Here is a 20,697-nt window from a genome sequence, read left to right as displayed (position 1 = left end):
TAAACATGCAATTCACCTTCTTTCACTGACAATCCACCATGACCCAAGACCTCTTTTCCTCGAGATTCCCAGACAATGCAGACCCTATCTGTGTATGTCTGGTGAGTGGAGGTTATTTAAACTTAATCTACTCTTACAGAATGCTGAAAGCTTAACTACAGGGATACCCATTTTGATACCAAAACAATTTTTAATACCAATTTTTTTTTAAACAGGAAGCTAAAGAAGATACACACGGGAAATATTGCCCAGTTAAAAGGAACAACATTTTGGCTAGCTTCAGGGAGAAATACATATTTTTGGCTGATGGATACATTCCACTTAGCCTACTGATGGACACATTCAAAAGAATCCCTCACCTTTCTCTTGTGGGCAGGCTTGCTTGATGTTTCTGTGCTCCTCTGGTCCATGTCTTGCTTCTTCATACCATGGCTCTCTCTAAACTCCAGCTTCCTGGGGCAGGTCCTCTTCCCATGTGGCTGTGGGATCCGTGAGAGGAGAGCAAGTTCGATTTTAACCACAAGTGCTTGAGGGACTGGGCAATCCCTCACCGGTGAGAGCAATTTCTTATCCCTGATAGGCAAGAGAAACTTGTCCTTATGAAAGTCCTCTCTTACAGCTGCAGCTGGTTTAGTGCCAGTAGTTTTGCTGCTGACAGGTGCCCTGGGACTCTGTGCAACAGGACTAAGGGGCAACTGCTCCAAGGCACTGCTAACCACATGGTCCTTCACAGCATCACGGTCCGAGAACAACTTAACAGATGTGTGGTGTGAGCTCTTGTGCTTCTTCTTCTCCAAGGGCTCTGGGGCTGCTGGTCTGAGTTCCTTTGTATCACCAGACTTGGGCCGCCCTTTCGTTTTTACCTTGGGCTTGTCTTTGGAAGGCTGGTCCTGAGCCCCGTACAAACCTGGTGGCTCACTTTCCACCTTCAGGCCCCTCTTTTGTCCCTCCTGTACTACGGGCTTGCACGACTTCTTGGGATGCTTACTGCCCACAACCTGTCGGTCCAAGGGCTCCTCTGTGCGCACAGGGGACTTCTGGTAATTCCGCTTGGTAGGGAGGTGTAGCTCTTGGGCAGACCGCGGTGCTGTGCTGGAGGACTTGGAGTGGCTCTCTGTTGGCTGGGGGCCCTTGCTTTTGTGGCTGTCGCCACTGCTACTAGAGTTGCTGCTGCTACAGGTCTTCCCTTGCCCTTTGCTCTCCTGGAGGCTGCTCCTGCTATGGTCTTCTTCAAGAAGCTCAGGGGGAGACACTGGCTGGTTCACCTTTATTAGCCAATTGTTCAGCTGCCATCGATTGGATGTCTGTGGATCAGGCTATGAAAAGAGAAATAATATATATTTTTATTTTTTAAGAAGAGCAATTATCTTGAATCCGAGCCTATAGCCAATTTTTAAGCAGAAACCATATTTTGGCTTCTCCAAAAGGAAAAAGTCGTTCTATAAGCAATTTTTTAAAAATTCCTGCATGAAGTAAACTAGCATCTTAGGGGAATAGTTAGAGCACTTCATCCTAAAATACTCATTTTTCATTTGCAGGAACCTTTTTTAGTATAAAGGAGCATTCAATCATGAGAATTTGCTTTCATCTACCTTCAGTCTGAAGTGGTACAGTCCAGACACAGCCTTATCAGCTCAGAACTGAAAACAAGAACTATGTATGCGTCTATAATCAAACCTTAACACAGAGGATAGGTAGCATATTTCACTATTATTCTACAGTGCATGATGAAGAAAGCATTAAGAAGCAGCAGCTTATGCTATTCCATGGCTCTCTCAACATGACACTATGCCCAACATTATAACGATAATGTCAAGAACACATTTCTCTTTCTGAAATGTTTTCAAAACATGCCTACTCTTGATTATGAAACAATGGACTTTTTTTTCCTACTTTGCCTTCCCAAGTAGGTCAGTGGAGGCCTCCAAAACTCAAGCAGCTTAGCCAAAGAAAACCATAAGTAGTCCAGCCACGTCCCGGAAAAAAAAGGAGGGGGAGAATGCTTCCTATAGGGTCTGAATGTTCCAGACGTAGATTCCTGTCCAAATTTGATTTTTAAAAGAGAGCTAGAAAAGTTGCCCTGGGCCAATAATACAGAATCAAACATCACACAGAAAAGTGAACAGGTTCCAAACCACTGTTACATGCAGAGAAGGTCTCGAGCCAAATATCTAAATCAGTTCCAGATTTCATCCACTCTCAGATGCAGCTTCTCTGACTTCTGTCCAAAGGCAAATGGATATACACGGACACTGCTCAGAGGCCACCTTAAAACCATTCCATGTGGCAGCTGTTGCCACACCACATGCATTTCATTCGCAGCAGCAGCTGCTTACTATACTCTCAGTGGGCAATTTCATTCATGCCACTGCTAGCAGGTCTTTTAAGTCTGTGGTGGCATGGAGAAAAATGGCATAACCTTCCTGGGGAGTCACTGCAACCAAAACTGGGCCAGCCCACACATGAGGTCAGCTGAGGCAGTTGCCAACGGCAGCAGACTGGTGGGAAGCACCCACCTCCATTCACCCACTCACCTCCACTGCTTCACCCCATGCCTATTCTAAGGCCACATCTCTCCTCCCCTCCACATGTCCTCTTCAGCTCTGCCCTCCTCTTCTTTATCCAATCCAGGGTGTGGGAGGAGCAGAGGCTGGCACCTCACCAAGTAAGAGGGAGGAGAGCTTTTGCCTTGCCACTTCAGGAGCCAGGTGATCTTGGGTTGGCTCTGAACAATGTGGTCACAGCCATGAAACAAGAAAGTCGCCACAGTAACCTCTTCACACATGCCCTAAGCCAGTGGTCCTCAACCTTTTTTGTGCCATGGCCCCAATATATAAATAAAGTATGAGACTAAGGACATCTCTGTTGATCCTACCCCCTCCCAGGACCCTATCCAATCACCCCTAACCCCTTTGCCACCCACTCCCTGCCCTCCTAATGCCTTCCCAAGCACTGCTCACTGTAACTAAATATTCTTACTAGAGAGAACGGAAAAAAATTACAATGAAGCCTGACTCTAGTGAAAGCCCTTTTAGTACAACTGCTAAGAACCTGAGCAGGACTAGGATACAATTTCCTGGTACCTGAAGGTGTGCATCAGGTGCCTCCCCCTTCACTTGGCGATGCTAGTCCAATGGTCTTCAACATTTTTCATTCCCATAAGTTGCCGCAATCTCAGAAATGAGGCTTTGCAACCCATTGGGTCCCAACCCCAAGGTTGAAGAACACTGCCCTAAGCCACTTCCCTGACTATTCACTTTCACTGAAGGAAACCCTTTTTTACTGACACAGATGTAAAAACAAACCTGTTCTACCCCACAGCTCATAAGAAACCATTTTTTCCCCTTCCTTCCAATGTTTTGCCCAATGACTACAAAGGCAGAGAGATGACTACAGAACACTTGGGTGCTTTTAAAAAAAACAACTGCATTCAAATAATACATAAAAATATCTGATATTGGATATATCTGACAAATTCCATTTAGGTATGGGCCCAGTATTCTTTCCTCCGCTCCAATTTCTGGCTGGAAGTGATGAAAAGGAGTTTTCAGGTGAGGGTTGCCATGTTTGTGCTGGCCCTTTTATGAGTACAGCAAGAATGCCTCTGCTCAGGTACAGATGGGAACATTGGGGGGGGGGAACACCAATTGTGATATATCAGGTAGCATTCTCTGCAACAATCAATATCTAAGATGGCTGAAAGCTCAAGAGGGGATCCACAGGGGCAATCCACATTGTACAGCTCACGCACTGATACAGTACCTCAGGTGTGGAGGCTCTTGTTGGAGGATCATTTACTTCACTGTCACTGTCACTGCTCTCGCTCTCAGAATCGGAAGAACTATCTGAGTCGCTCGTACTCCCCGACTCTGGGCTGCTGGAATGTGCCAATACCACACTCTCTGGTTGCGATTGTGGGACACTGCAAGGCAATACCAGGGGATAAAATTAGTAACAAGATAGATATAGAATCCTTCATTGGCATTAGTAACAAGTAAGGATCATCTTTCTGTACTGCTCCCTCCACCAACAGAGCACAGCTAGAAGAAGAAGAAGAAAAAATCAACCAGCATAATTTAAAATATTTTGCTACTATTCACTAAGGAGAAAATCACTCTTAAAAACAAAAGATGACGGTCTGAGAGCAAAATAATATAATGGTAGAGAGAATATACTGCCTGAAGGAAAATAAATTCAACAATAGAGAAGGGAACTTCATGAACATTCTGAAGAGACGGTTTGTGTGAGGCAGTACGGCTCAGTATGAAGACAGCGTCATGTATTTTTCGAAGTACAAAATGTGCATGTTTGATCTTTAAGAAATGTATTTTGAAATACATTTTTGCACTTCCTGTTTTCATGTGGTTTTTTTATATGGTTGTTGAACACAAGAGAGAAAAGAGACATGTGAAAAGTCACAGTTCTCAGTCTGCCACTGAAAATCTTCTTGGGGCGCAATCGTGTCCAACTTCCAGCACTGATATAGCTGTGCCAATGCGGTGTGCAATGCATCCTGCGGTGGGGAGGCAGTTAAGGTGGTCTCCTCAAGGTAAGGGCATGTTTGTTATTTTACCTTGGGGTTGCACTGCAACTAGGTCAGTGCTGGAAAGTTGGTTAGCATTGCGCCCTAATTCAGTTAAGCCATCTACTTAGGCCAGTTCACACCTGAGAACGGCCGCACAGCCATTATCTCTATTATCTCTCCAATCTTGCAGGCAGACTGCACAGAAAACCCTCAGCAGAAACCAAGACAACACATATTATCATCATTTCCACTGAGCAACTGCCTGGCAAAAATAGTCTTTTTGTATATCATACTGTTAGTTAACAAAGAGCATTCCTACAATAACTAATTTTTATTTTATTTTCAAATTTATATACAGTGCTATCTTTCCTCCAAGAAGCTCAGGGCAGTGTATGTCGTTACACCTATCCTCACAACAACCCTGTCTGGTGGGTTAGATCGAGAGACGAAGACTGGACCCAAGTTCATGGCTGTGGAGACTTGAACACTGGTCAAAGTGCAACCACTACATCACACTGGCTCTCACTGATAAAAATTCATGTCTGAATCTTGTTGCTTTCCCTACTTTATCACTGCAAAAATGCAACCCTTCTATCTCCTTAGTAAAAACTAGCTCATGCCCTGGTCTGAACTATTGCAGCTTCTCCTCTGTCTTCCATCATCTCACTTCAACCCTTTTGCCACTAGCCAACATTCTGCTGCCAGAATAATTTAAGCCTCTTGTTGCTATGTTCATGCACACCCCTTCTAACAACACTACACCAATTTCCTGGCTGCTCTTGGATCCAGCACAACGGCCTTGGTCCTCAACTCTGAAGCCTTCCATGGCCTTCTTCCTTCTCATTTCTCTCCTCTTAAATCCCATTACTCTCATCTGGGACCTTCACTCTTCCAGCTTCGCTGCCCTTTATCAATGCAAAACTCCTGCTCTCTAAAACTCCAGGCTTTCTCTCTTGCTGCCCCTGATTCTTGCAACTGCCTTCAGAACTGTGCAATGCCTTCTCTCTTACACACTTCAAATTCCACTTTTGAACTCACCTTTTCCCTCCATCCTTTACCCTACTGTCCCCACACCCTAATGTAACTAAGGCCCCAGTCCTATCCAATGTTCCACTGCTGATGGAGTCATGCCAACCAGGTGTGTGTTGCATCCTGCAGTGGGGGGAGACACGTCATAGAGGCCTCCTCAAGGAAAGGGAATGACTATTCCCGTACTTCAGGGCTACACTGTGGCTGCATTGGTGCTGGAACATTGGTTAGCATTGGGTCTTAAGTCTAAGCATGCACAAATGAAATAATTACATTTGTTTTCTCCTCTTCACCTTCATCTCCCCTTCCCTCCCATTGCGTCTCTTGTCCAAGTATCATTCTAGATTGTAAGCCTTACAGGCCAAAGACCTGTCCTCTCAGTCTTTGAAAAATGTCATGCGCCTGGATGGTGCTATAAACCAATAAATAATACAATACATATGCTGATCTGTTTCCACTCAGTTCTATTTTATATCTCATAACCTGATTTCAATAGTTTACAGTATGCTCTTTCATGCTAAAATGCTTCCAACTACTCCTCCTCTCACTCCTTCACTTCAAATGCCTCTTTGAAAACCATTTACACTACAATATGCAATTATTACAATGGGGATAAATGTTTCTTTCTTACAAGCTCAGTACCTCCCCACCACACTGTGTTTGGTGTTTTGTGCTGTTCAGTGGCATGTTTAAAGCTTGTTCCAGATTTACATTACGAGGGAGGAAAAACAATGCATTTCTTTTTGCGACCAAAGAACCAAGAAGTTCAACTTTGCAAAATGCATGTGAATATCAAAGTGCAGTTAAATCACTTAACATCAAGGAAATTTGATTGCTGTTTTTATCTCTCTCTCCCCTCTGAGCTTTTTTACAACCTTTCCTGATTGGCCCTGCCTGTGTTTATACCTCTCAGGGCTCTAAACCTTTCAAAACCTGGAGACTGAGTAGATTAAACCAGCTGATAGCCAGCTGATTAACACACAAAGCAAGACATTAAATTAATCATCATCTATCTCAGGCTTATCTTCTTGTTTAAAATAGCAGCCATCATGGGGGGTAACCAGATTAGGAAAAGGATGCAAGTTAATCCCACCAAAATGGTCTCTCTATTATGGTAAATCTAACTTTTGGAGTAAAAACCACTTATTCACAGACGATATTTGGAGAGAGGTGGTATAGAGGTAAAAGTTTAAAACTCCCCCGCCCTTCCCAGGAAGCTGCCTTATACAGAATCTGTTCATTGCTGCACCTAGCTCAGTATCATCTACACTGCCTGACTGGCCAAATCCCCACGGTGTCAGACAAGGGGGGGGGGTTCCCAATCCTACCTAGAGATAATCAGGGATGGAATATGGGGGCTTTGGGTTGCATGCAAAGCATGTGCTCTACCACAGATCTGTGGTCCCTCCCCAAGCTAAGTATGCACACTGTGGTCCCAATTCAGATTCCTTCTGGTACAGTATCTAGTTGAGCCCCAAGATCAGTTACTGATTTACAACTGAAGGGGGAAAATTTATGGCATCAAAAGTTTGGCACTTAAAAGTCTTGAGACCTCCTGCACAGGTAATTAGGGACCTCATCCTCCATTTTCAAAAGGGATCGAGACTGAAAAGTTAAAGGTGGATTTTAGCCATGTGGGAACCTGTTTCAAAATGCTCAGTGGATACTGCGGACCACCTCTAAATGCCTTGAAATAAGGTACAGACACTACACCACGTTTAGACACTAGATGGGGTGAATCATCATCTATCTCAGATTCCATTATTCACCCATCTAGTGGCTGAATGTAGTATAGCTTCTATACCAATGCCTTTTGGGGTGACAATGGAGGAGCAAGAAACCTGGAAGCGGGTCTTTAAAGCTATCTTTAACTCAGAGAACTGGTACTTGCGACCAGTACTGTTTAATGGCATGAAGGTGGGAAAGGGAATTTGGTGCTTTTTCCCCTTTTTACAAGGCATTTAAAGGTGGACCCTGGTATCAGTGGTGACTCAAATCAGTGAATGTCAAGGTTCCACCTATATATTACTTCCAGCAGGATGACCTATGAGCAAATGCATCTAAGAATGAGCATTCTGAGAGTAGGTGTGGCAAACTGAATGCTACATTGGAAGATGCTGACACATCTTCAAAACCTCACACAGCCATGAAGCTTACTTGTTGACTTTGGAGCAGCCTCTGTCTTTCAGCCTAGCCTACAAAGCTGCAAGTCTATCCACAGGACAACTACAGAGACATGCCTCAAGTTCCTTGGAAGAAGAGCAGACTACATGTGCGTTTCAGTGTCAGTAAAAGTACTCTCAAGATGTACTCAAAGGTACTCTCAAGCCATGACATGACACTGCCAACTGCAGGTTGATGCAGTACAAGTTATTACTATTGCACCTGCAAGTTTGCCCTTCCCTGCACCCCTCAGAATTCTCATACCTCTCAAAGATGCAGCGGAGCCAAAATTCAGCAACTGACTTTTTCGAGGGACAATGATACAGAAAGATCTGCATTGTTGATTTTCTATAGGCACGGGAGCTTTCAATAGCTGCGTGATGTATAGAAAATACATCACCTTCTCTGTGTGAAAGAAGGTGGCAACCCGAAGAAGCAGGGCTGATGCAAGGACAGCTCCTGTGCAGACTACAGTTTGTAAATCAGGAGTCAGTCTTGGGGATGGGCATTCCTTTGTCTAACCCAGCTCAAATACCCCCTTTCCCCAGCATAAACTATGGCTTTGCATTTCATTGCAGAAACACAAACCACGGCTAAGGTAAACCAGAATTGTTCCTAAATGAGAGGCTGAACACATAGATTGCAAAACATAATGATGAGAGATTTGGGTTCCTATTAACAGGTTAACAAAAACCTGACGTAAAAGGGCTGGGTCTTGCTGGGACATATAAACTATACCAGAGTTTCTCAGAGTTTGTCCCCATTGTACTACTTTGCATGATCCACATAATGGAAGTACCACCAAAAGCAATTGGTGATGACGTCATCATCATCATCAGTTACTTCTGGGATAGGGGGCCAAATGCAACGCAACAAACACTGGTAAGAGACTCAGATGGATGGGAGGGCTTTTTAGAGTGACCTAAAAGCACTCTCTGGAGCTCTGCCTGCTGACCTGAGCCTCCTACAGCTGTTTGTTGTGTTGCACTGCTGGTCTCACTGCCAGACAGCAGGTGTCCAGGGGACTCGCGCACACTGCCAGACAGCACTTCAAATACCACTGGTGATACCCATACTACTGGTTAAGAAACACTGAATGGAACTGAATGGTGAAACTAAATGAAAGCCACTGCTGTGCCCTCAAAGGACACTGTTGAACTATACAACTCTGTAAGGGATCATCACCCAAGCACAATGACAGGTATTTTCCCACATTTAACTGTTTGTGTCCTGTGTGCATGCAACACAAGGCAATGGTTAATGCAAAGGAATTCAAACTGGAGAAGGGAGGAGAACAGGCATATTTCCCTGGAGTATATTAGCAAAGCACAGTTTGCAATTAAAAAAAAAAGCCAGGATTGCATTTGCACCAGCCCAGTACAGCAGTAAAGCCCTAAATTGCTCTGAAAATAGCATGCATGCTTTTGACTACACGAAAAGAACCTGGTTGGATCAGGTCAAAGGCCCATCAGATCCAGATTCCTGCTGTGTATAGTGGCCCACCAGTTGCCTCTGGGTAGCCCACAAGCAAGATGATGAAGGCCATTCATCTCTCTGGCACTGCTCCCCTGCAACAGGTATTTAGTGGCAAACTACCTCTGAAGTTGGAGGCAGCACACAGCCAACGTGACTAGTAGCTAGCGTTAGACTAGCCTTTCATGAATTTGTCCAATCTTCTGCATCCCAAAATTCACATCTGCATCCCTGATTTCCCTCCATGGAACTCAGCATGGCATACTCAATGATCCCCGTTTTATCCTGACAGCCACAGGCCCTGGCCAGCATTGCCCACTTCATCCCATGTGTACTTTCCCCAAAATATTATGGTTAAACAAACCTACACATAATAAAACACTTTCCCAAATATTGCCAATTCCTATCACTGTTGAATCAGCCTTGCAAGGTATCTGTGAAAAGTCTCATTCTCCTTCTACTTTTCCCTGACCACTTCAACAAAAATTTCTGTGTTTGTCAATACCCATATCATGCTTTCCCCCCCACTTCTCAGTTACTCTACTTTGCTTTTGCCAAAAGAAACCATACCTTGGAGGAGTGGATGAGGAAGATGGCTTATCAGAAACCTGAGTGTTTAAACACAAAACAAAGAGAAAAAGGAGGAGAAAAAAGGTTAGTTTAAGCAGCTTAGACAGACTTGGTCATGAAGATTTAAGAAGGCTTTTTCTATGAATTTGCAGGAGTTATATACACACACTGACTTGGTCATCATCGCCATCTTCACTGTCACTGAGCTGAAGGTCTTCCTGCAGCGTTCTGAAGGAGAAAAAGGATGCAAGTGTAAGGCTTGAAAATCAGACTGTAACAAAACACTCTCTCCAGAAATCACATGGATATTCACAGGCAACATTTTGATTTTGTTTCCAGGGTTTAAACCCATCTAAATCCAACTTATTGCTCAGCTTGGAAAGCATTCTGTACTTGCCTGTAACTTTCTTTTACTTGCCTGAAACCTTCAACTTTGTGTGTGCACCGTATTTTTCTTGGGCAAGGCTCTGCCCTGAATGCAGGTTTCACTTTTCCACAGCAAGAAGGCCAAGCTAAACTAATTTCCTCTGTGAAATAAACAAGGCTTTATGCTCACTAGAGTCTCTATTTATGGAAGCTGAAGGCCATTGTTAGAAAGGGAGACTTGTAATTGGTCTCACACAGATCCTGCAAAGTGGACACAAAGTCCATCAACAACAACAACAACAACAACAACAGTATTTATATACCGCTTTTCAACAAAAAGTTCACAAAGCGGTTTACAGAGAAAATCAAATATCTAATGGCTCCCTGTCCCAAAAGGGCTCACAATCTAAAAAGATGCAACACCAGCAGACAGCCACTAGAAAAGACACTGCTGGGGTGAGGTGGGCCAGTTACTCTCCCCCTGCTAAATAAAAGAGGAGCACCCACTTGAAAAAGCGCCTCTTAACCAGTTAACAGGGGTTAGGTTAGGGGTTAACCATCCAGAAGGTTAGGACAAGCTATTGGACAATCAGAGCAGTTATCTGTTGGACAGCCCAGTCCATTCCAACACCACAACATGGTGATGCAGTGGTGCTGGAACGGGATCTGTTGAATCCCATGGGGGAATTTTAGCCTTGAGAAGACTCCTTGGGCTAAGGGAACATTTGTTCCTTTGGCCTGGGTTAAGTCCCTGTGGGCCTGCTAGGTCAACTCAGACCTGCACCAGCTCTCCTATTTGGGAAGGTGGATCAGGCCTGGGAAGGGGGTCAGGAATGACACCCACTGCATGACCTTACCTGCTCCAGCTTATGAAATAAAGTATTAGTAGTATGAGTACTCTGAGTGTGAGTGAGAGAGATTGCAAATCTCATAAATGGCAAAAAAAGCTAGTTCCTTGGCCTCTTGCTGGGCTACATCACACCTGACTGCAAGTGGAGTGACTGGTTATTCTTCCACACAAACTAATTCCCTGCATAAAGAAAACAAGCATGTCAGGGAGCAAGTTTCTAGCCTATAGGTATCTAAATACACTACAATACAGATGCTTACTTAAAACACTAGGAAATGAAAGCTATACCTTGTTAAAAATTCACCTGTACGTGATTTTCAAAAAGCTCATCTGACAGTATACCTCCTGCAAGCAGGGAAATAAGTGATTTTTAAAATATTATCATTCAGGTGTTTTTCTTGGACCTTTTGCCCCTCCAGAAAGCACACCAAGCACTGTCCTTCAGTTATAACACTAAGAAAACAAAACAGGTTCACAAGAGACCAGAAAGCTCTGTTGACCGGAAAGCTCTGTTCACAAGAGACCGGAAAGCTCTGTTGATGAAAAACCTTCTAAGAGAATATTCTCGGCTAAGGGAAGCCCAGGAATCGTAAGAGGAAAAATATGGAATGTTAAAGTATTAACCAGTTGGGTTAATGAATATGATAATTTTTGTATTGATTATTAATTTCGTTTGGATTAATGTTTGTTGTAATCGATGGCCACCACCCTCGTGTGTAACCTATGTAGTCCTAGCCCTAAGTCTATCCAATTTTCCTTACCTGTATCTGTAATAAATAGATAAAGCATTATTAAAAAAAAAAAAAAGGAAATGGCGGAAGCCTGATCAATGAGGTCACACCTCCAGGAAAACAAGAAATACCCAACAACAAAAACAACAAATACCCCTACAACCACCGCATTCATATGAACTGATACTGCCACGCTCACAGTGGCCTCCACACCACAGCACTGTGAGGGTACCAAGCACAGCCTGCTGTCAGTGGAATCGGTCCCTTGTTAAGCCTTCGTTAATGTAAACACATCCTAATGAAGTTGGTCCTTCGGCATCTGTAGCATACAATAGATCCTCTTATGTAAAGGAGTAGAGCTATCAAGGGATTTCAGCAGCATAACCACAAACCCTGGAGGGCAATCCTACAGATATGTACAGAGGGCTAATAATAAGGTTCTCTACATGAATGTCCTCTTCCTTCCTGCTTCCACAATGCAGGCTATACACGACAGTCTGCACAGAGTTGTCCAAAACAAACACTCACAGGCATACAGGACAACTTTAGAAACGTACAGTGAAAGGTTGCAAGGAACTAGATTGCAAGGAACTTTGGATGACTAGGATGGTGCAAGATAGTGAGGCAGGATCCTTTCATCTGAATGTGTTCTTGTGGCAGTTTAAAAGAAAAAGTCTTAAGAGACTTGTTTCTTGTTCAAGAAAGTCCTGCTAGATTCTCAAGCTCTTTGAAAAAGGACATTGGTAAGAGCATTACATTGTACTGCAATTTTGCTATCAGTAATCCATGACTGGACACTGTAACTAGAAATACACATCACCCTGAGCTCCTTGGAGGAAGGGTGGAATAAAAATAAGAAAACCACACACACACACACAGAGAGAGAGAGAGGGGGGGGAGAGTTTATACTGTCTTGAGTTTCAGAGGGGAAGAAATGTGTGATATAAATGTAATAAATAAAGATATTGGTTCTAAAGCATCCTAAGAAACTGTATTGTTGATTTATGAGCCTAGATGAAGGCTTCTGAGCTCACAATGAACGCTCTTCAAAAGACGATGGCATTATAGGGGTGGGAGTACGACAACTGTATCTATTACCCAAATGCGACACTATTTTTCCATTATCATTTGAAGGGCTTCTAGAAAGATGGGCACAGACAAATCATCTCCATTGGCATCTTATTAATAGCTTCTAGCTACACTATTAATAATACAGCAAGAATCTTGCAACTGATGGATTATTCCCATGAAAGGAGGAACACTTAAAGCTTCATATACAAGTCATATCGGTACCTGGATACAAGGGAAGAATATTTCTTAAGCAAGGATTTGGTGGGGGGGGGGGGGAAGAGGACGGTTTATATGTTTTTATAGGCCAGATTTAATAAGAATAGTAAGTGATGACTTAAATTTTCTTGGATTTTTGATGAATTCTAAACACAAAACAAAGTTAGGGCGCAGATCAGCCAAAGCTAAGCATTTTGAAACCAAGTTCAAGCTTATCTTGACCACTCAGAGCAATGCAATTTCAAAGTGCTAAACTCTGACTGCTTCATACCCATTAATTTTTCTAAAAATTTAATCTTAAATTTTGGAGCATACTGCGAGTGTATTTTTAAACTTTGTGCAACACCTTGAAAATGTGTTGGAGAGGTAACTAATAACCTTTAAAACAAGTAAATGAATTCAAAGAGAATTCAAAGAAATGATTCTGGGATGTGCAATTTTTAGGTCTGTGGGAACTGCAGAAAAAAAGATGCAGTTATCCTTGGAAACAAACATTTAAAAAGAGAAAGGTATGAGTTGTTGAAACAAACACAAATAGAAGTCACCCCTGAAACAGCCATATGCCAAACTGAGATTCCCAAACCGAATGAAAAAGACTCTCTCTCCCAGCCCCAGCATCCCCACCCCCTCTTAGAGAGAATGAACTTGGCACCTGCTCCTGTAAACAACAAAAACCTGCTTCCATTCCAGAGAAGCCAGGTGCTAAACTTAAGGGCCGGACTCAAGAATGAAAAGCCCTCTGGGAAATCCATGTTCACTCTGTAAAGCTGCCTGCTTAATTTGGGCACACAGAGGCAGTGAGATTTCCAGCCTCTAATTAACCAGCACAAATGCTGCTTGTTTTCAGCGAGTTACTCTCTGCAAACGTAAGCAACTCGGGGCGGCTGGAGTTTCAGACGGTCACGTGCATTTTAAAAGAGAAAGGAAAGAAAGAAAGCACCACTGTGCAAAGCAAAGCAACACACACACACACACACAAATGGAGCTACATTCTCATTAATTAAAAACAAACAAACATGAGAAACGGGCATAATTAAGACCCTGCTCCGAATGGCACTTATTCAATTTATATACCAAACTTGGAAGAGAGTCAAGCCATTTCTTCCACACTTGTTTTGCAGAAACAGGGCACTTGCTAACTGCTGACAAATGTTTTCCTTGGCAAGGAAAGGGAGGCTGTTCTGCTTTGGCTGCTATTGCAAGATGGGGCTTAACCAACCATCTGATAAAACACAGCCTCATCCAAGGAACATGTTTTATGTTCAGATATAATTGCAGCAGGACTAATGTGGGACACTTGAGCTATGATATCAAATCAGAATCCTCAAGGAGATCCAGCTCCTCTATTCTGATGCTGGCAGAGGACAGAGGGTGCTGATAACACGGGAACAGGGAAGCAATTCAGGCATGAACGGATGTGGGGCTAATCCTTCTCCATCCTCCATCGCTAGTTACAAAGCGATTGGCTTTGGTCCTGCAGCAACGGGGTTTCCTATTCCTCTAAAGTCAAACTGCCACTAATTATATGCATTAAAGGTTGTCCTTCGGGATAGGTACAAGCAGAAAGGACAAACACATAGGCTTGCAAACTCCAATTCCTTGTCAAATTGAAGCAGTTCACTGCTCGTGAAGCAAAGATTCATTAGAGTAATTTTATGTCTCTAATTTGTTTTCTATAGGGGAAAAAATGTACCTCCTTCCTAGAAAGAGCTGTTGTAGCACAGGGGCTATGACCAAGCTAAGAAGTCTTTAGTTCAAATTCTGCCTCTTTCATGAACTCAAAGATGACCTTAAGCAAGACTCAGCTTCATCTGTTATCTGCAGTATCCGCGAAATAATGTTGACTTATGCAGGGTAGTCGTATGGACGTATGTTAAGTACTCTGAACACACAAAAGCCCTGCACAAGTATATTCTTCTTACTACCCTGTGGAGCAAAAATGCAGGGTGAAAATCTGTTTGCAACGTAAGAAAACTTGTGCATGAATCTTTCTTTCAGCACATGGGGGTTGAAAGAAACATCTATGATTACATTCACCCCAGAAAATAAATGCAGAAAAGTTCAAAAACTTTCTGGTTGATAGAAACCCACAACAAAATGCACGAAGGCAAGAATGTGCATGGCAGTGTTTGGCAATCTGAAATACATCACTCAACACAAAATCATGAACATCTGAAGGTACATTATTAAGACCAAGCTTTAGTTCCCAATTAGTAGTGACTGGAAGGAAGCAGAAAGAATTTCTCAAGCCATTGAACCACCCAGTTCACTATCATCTGCGCTGACTGACAGCAGCTCTCCAGTGTTCCACAAAGTAGCCTTTTCGAGCCCTCCTTTTGGAGATGCCAAGGATTGTAACTGGCTTCTTCAGCATCCAAAGCATGGGCCACTGAGGAAAAAAAATTGATGCCGGGCAAACAACCCTTGAGAAGGCATTCTGAAGAGGAGCACCTATACCAAGGTGGCTTGATCTCTGGCCATCACCTCCCTATCCTCGACCAGACTGGATCCAACATGCCAGCTTATTCATTCTGGGAGCAGTGCAGTGGTGGTAAAACCTTACCATTCTGCATTGCAGCCACCATTGACCGTGTCCAGTCTTTGCAGAGCCTTGCGCTGGGTAGCTGCTTCCCCTGGGACATAGGGGCACAAAGTCTTCTGGGGGCAACTGTCAGTGTTAGAGACTGCCCAGCGTGAGGCTCTGAAGATTGGGCACAAAAAATGGTGACTGCCGGGTGGAGTGGCTCCACCATCACTCTGTGCCTAGAATGAAAGTTCCAACATACCATGATCTATGGTTTGGAGACCACTGCTCTACAAAGGTGGACATCTGGAGAAAGACCCTTTCCAGTGATCTCAGACAGCAGGCAGACATTGGCATAAAAGAGATGACTGTGACAATCACTTTTTTTTCCCCCTTGCTTACTCTACAGATTTATTGCCCCTGTCCCTTCTCCTCCTCCCCCACAATATTTTAGGAACTTGACTCTTTTCCAGCTTTTATACTTACAAGCTTCTACCAAGACAAATCTTAAGAACAATCTGGGCTAAAAGGTAATTAAAAGTTCTCGGAAGCATCTGGCTTACCAGTGGGGGAAACAGGATACTGGCTAATGGGCCTTGGTCTGACGCAGCAGGATGCTTGATATGGGCAGGGAGAGGAACTACAGTTAAGTGGGGTAGATATGTGAGGCAGAAAGGAGACTCCATAATTGGGGGCAATACACCTGAATACCATTAGGAGGGGTGTCAACCGGTCAAAGGATGGTACTCCTCAACTATAGGCTGAAGACTATAGGTTGTTTTTTTATCAGCACACTTTTGTGAATCTGACGAAGTACTTGACTTTATGCAAATCTATCTCTATCTCATCTATGAATGCTCATGCAAACAAATAAGTTCTCCTTAATCAAGTGGCAGCCCTGATTAAACTAAAATGAGAATTTATCTGTAAGAACACTAATTTTGACACTGTGCAAAAAAGCCCCTAAACAGCTTTAAAAATAATGTTAAAATCCAAGTTCTGGGCACTGGAATGAAGCCAATCAACACAATGCAAATACAGCACAGGACCACTCTATTCAAGCATCCTGTATAGAGGATAGGTCCTGAATAGAGGACCACTCTATTCAAGCACTTCCACTGAAACAGCACTTGGGTGGCACTCCCTGCTTTATTCAAAAGCTTTTCAATTACTCTTATCTGAGGCCCTGCATCTATCAGCACTGTCATCTGGTCTGGCTAACCTTGCAAAAGAATTTCATTACTCAGCAATACTTCTGTAAAAAAATTACCCTAGTGAGACTAATCAATCAGCTACTACTGCTTTCCCTTTTAACTAATACTGCAGTTAAACTGGCAGGAGCAGTTTGCTGCTGCTCAGAATGACAGCCAACAAGTTTTCACACTCAACATTTTCTCCATGGGTATCTCTTCCATGGAGGAAAACAGCCTTTGACAGCACAAACAAATCACTTTGTCACATGCTTGGATGGTACAGAGCCCGCCCATGGCTTTCCCACACATTTGAAACCATGTTTTGTTTTTTTTAAGCTGTTTTAGGTAAAATTGGCTTAACTACATATATTCTAGGATTGCAAGTCAGATAATTGGTGAAGCAGCAGCACAGACAATGGAATTATCAGCTGATGAGATAAACTTTGCAGAAATACGTACTTCCTTACTGTAATCTTCAAATGGTTTCACCTACAAAATGTGGAGGGCAGTTTCTAGTGTCAGAATTCCATTACATCTCACCAAGGAGACCAAATTTACTGGAAAACACACTTTTCAAGCAGCCTGTGCCCTTTTATTTTTATGAAGATCTATGAAACACTCTCTAACAGACTCCTTGGTTAAAAGTCTAGAAAAAAAACTGGCTTTTTCTCTACAGGAAGTTTAGAGGATTTAATTCACAGACAGTGTGTAATGGCAGACACAAACCACAGACTGTGCAAATAGCTTGGACACAGTGTTATCTCATGAACTTTAGAGCCAGGGTGGTGTGGTGGTTTGGGAGGTGGATTTAGACTTGGAAGATCCAGGTTGAAATTCCCCCTTCAGCCATGAGTCTTCCTGAGTGACATTGGGTCAGTCACTTTCTCCCAGCCTCACCTACCTCACAGGGTTGTTGTGAGGACAAAAGGAGGGAAGCAGCTGTGCCTACCGTCCTGAGCTCTTTGGAGGAAGGGCGGTATAAAGATGTGAAAAATAAAATAAATAATAAAATATATGAAATGAAATGGCAATATTGGAGAAAAATATCACATGGACATTATGACCAAGGTAAGGACTATGAAATAAGTTTCATAACTAAAAGTGGAAATAGGAAATTAGAAGTAGCAGTACTATAATAATTGTTTTTAAGCAAGTGATCTATAAATAATCTCTAAAACAAGGTCTAACAATACACTATTAGGGCCATCACAGAAAACTGCAGTTCAAAGAGGAAACAACCGGTTCAGATTTTTCAGATAATATAACAACAGTTCTTTACACATTCCAGTTGCATGTGATATTAGTAACTGTGCAGCAATTATACCTAAGAACAGCTGAAGCAATTGTTTTGTTTACTAGACACACATGCATACTGAGAGAGACTGTAAAGATTTGCTGACCAGATAAATCAAACCAGACAAGCGCCTCATAACAGCCAGGCAAGACAAAACTTGCACTTTAAACTGAAAAGATGTTTAGCCAAAATCTATGGCAGCACCAGAGATTCTAAACTAGAAGAAAGCCCACTGCTGCAAAATGATCATTGTGTGGTTGCAAATGACAACAAAAAGGCACGTTTAATAGAAGAAGGAGCACGATCAAAAGTTTGTTCAGGAGAAGACAAACTGACACACTAATGTGAGGCTCCAGCCCAAGTTTAAAAGATCGAAACAATGAGATTCACAGAACTTCTCCATCTGTCAAGTTTCACATAAATATCTAACTTTGACAGAGAAGGAATTATATTTGCTCAGCTCCGAGTCTTGAAAAACAGTGTATGCTATATCATGCGGCAAAGAGAGATAGCAACACTGCTATCTTCAGAAACCCCGCAGGCCATGCAGGGCTAATGGCATTAGTTCACTGGACTGTGGCCGGTTTCAATGCATCCACTGGTGCCTAAGTATAGATAACATCTGGATTATTTCATCTCCATGTCTCAACCTCTAGTGCGACAAGCTCAAGGCATGGGGTGAACTTTCTAGTCCCCCAAGAGAACACCTGCTGTCAGGCATTTAAAATTACAGTTGCCATACGACTGTGTCTGCACTGTGTGCTTACATTTTCAAAAAGACATAATTTAATTTTGGGAGTCCTTTGATTTTCCAGAGGAACTCAAGAATTCAAAAGTCCAACATGCCCCTAGCACACGGGAACCAAAAGAACTAGGTTCTAAGCATGTAAAACATGAAAGTAAAATAGATCAAGATCCACAGTCCAGTGGTGTCACTAGGGTTTGCGTCACTTGGTGCGGGAGGCCAATGTGTCATCCGTATGATGGACCTCCTTCCATGCAGTGGGCAGGGCAATGCCCCAGGTAGTGGGTTTGGTGATATGTCATCACCCCACCCTAGCTGGGTTTTTTTTTTGCTATAACTTTTGATAGAATAGAGATATTTCAATGCAGTTTGTTTCATTGCATTCTGCATGAAATTATGCATCAACATGATGGTATTAGTGGTGTCAACCCCTGTGCGCGTCACCCAGTGCGGTCTACACCCCCCCCAGCGACTCCACTGCTATAATCCATGATACAACACTGTTTCCCCCTGTGATCTGTAGAAACTGTAGACCCAAACACACATCATGATCAACAGCATTATGTCACAGGTTACATCTGGGATGTATTTTACAATTCTGTGAAAGTGCTGCACAACTGTCATATATGTGCAGAATTTCACATGAGGCATAAACATCCTGAAGCAGTCCTTCTGTGAAAACAGGCTGGAAAATGACAGGCTACTTACACACACACCCTTCAGAAAAACTCGTGCTAGAATGAGCTGCGCAGGGCCTCCAGAGGCATGCAAGCACATGTGTGTGTGATGTTTGGTGCCTTGGCACAGATCCTCACTTATTCCCCATGGATAATAAACAAATACAAACACACTGATTAGCATATTCAGATTGCAGGACTCAGTTTTTCTTGGTATAGAATTTGGATGTTGTCTTAGTGCAGAGTATACCATGATGCAATTAAGTAACACTGAATCAAGCCAGTAAGAGTATTTTTTTCCTCCTTTTCTTTGTGGGCACAAGACGACATTCAGGTCCGATTAATGAGTATAGTTCAGATTTCACTGCGCAGTTTGCTTATCAAGTGGCTACTTCCTCTAACAGAGCTGCAAGTCTAATTTGGCACTAATGACACAGTACAGCAGAATAACCCAACTTCCTGGATGACTCCCACGGTCAGTGCTGTCATATATTCCTAATGTAACAGGGTCTTAATCATGCAGAAGTAGTTTCGGAGTGGAAAACACCTATTAGGTGGACTAATGCTCTAGCTACAGTCAAGCCTCCTCCAGCTCCTTGGGGGAAAAAAAATGGGGTACTGGGAAAAAGTAGCTAAGACTATTGTGTCACCTTAAGTGACAGTTAACGCACTTTGCAACAAAACTAATTTTTAATCTTTTAAAAATATTTTTAAAGCTCTTAAAAAAAAAAAGCCCTAATGTCGTATCTTCTAAATGACAAGTCTTCAAATACACGAAAAAAATAAGTGAAGATACTTACGATGTTCCTTGCTGAGAAATAGACAAAGTCTTAGAAGGTACATCGTACTGCTCTGTAAAGAACAAGTGTTTCAATTATCTGTAAGTACTATATCCTTTAACATGCTTTAAAATGTGGTGTCCCCCACCTCCCATGGCTTTAGGTATTATGCAATCTTTTAATCAATGGTATGCAGTTAGGACCTTGCTAGGCAATACAATTCGTAAAATGTTATAATTTTCCTTTTTATTTCACAGGCACAAGATTTTTGAAACACCAAAGAAATAAACTTTGCTCATATATTATACTAGTGTTAAATGCACCTTGGTTCAATATAGTAAAGCTGGGCCAAAACAAATATCAGAGACCTTACAAATCAAAACAGAAACTAAGAACTACTTTAAACATTAGCAAGATCACTTTCCCCTCTATGATTATTCCCACACTGCTTGATATAATATCTACATCTTGATGCGCTTAGCCAGTGCAGT

General features: G+C 42.7%; 1 protein-coding gene across 4 annotated transcripts in view; it reads right to left on the bottom strand.

Moving 5' to 3' along the window:
* The window catches only part of AFF1 (ALF transcription elongation factor 1), a 137,416-nt gene that overhangs the window by 21,958 nt on the left and 94,761 nt on the right, over window positions 1–20,697 (bottom strand). For 3 of the 4 annotated variants that reach the window (XM_066632054.1, XM_066632056.1, XM_066632055.1), the window contains exons 7-11: window positions 20,228–20,279; window positions 9,928–9,988; window positions 9,761–9,798; window positions 3,763–3,922; window positions 360–1,316 (exon numbers count right to left, since the gene is read on the bottom strand). In XM_066632054.1, coding sequence (XP_066488151.1) covers window positions 360–1,316; window positions 3,763–3,922; window positions 9,761–9,798; window positions 9,928–9,988; window positions 20,228–20,279 — 1,268 coding nt within the window. The remainder of the gene's footprint in view (window positions 1–359; window positions 1,317–3,762; window positions 3,923–9,760; window positions 9,799–9,927; window positions 9,989–20,227; window positions 20,280–20,697) is intronic. The other variant, XM_066632057.1, reaches the window with a different exon arrangement.

The sequence above is a fragment of the Tiliqua scincoides genome, chromosome 6 (genome assembly GCF_035046505.1).
Source record: "Tiliqua scincoides isolate rTilSci1 chromosome 6, rTilSci1.hap2, whole genome shotgun sequence".
Lineage (NCBI taxonomy): Eukaryota > Metazoa > Chordata > Lepidosauria > Squamata > Scincidae > Tiliqua > Tiliqua scincoides.
Note: the sequence above shows the minus strand (reverse complement) of the source record. Positions and strands in the feature narration are given on the sequence as shown.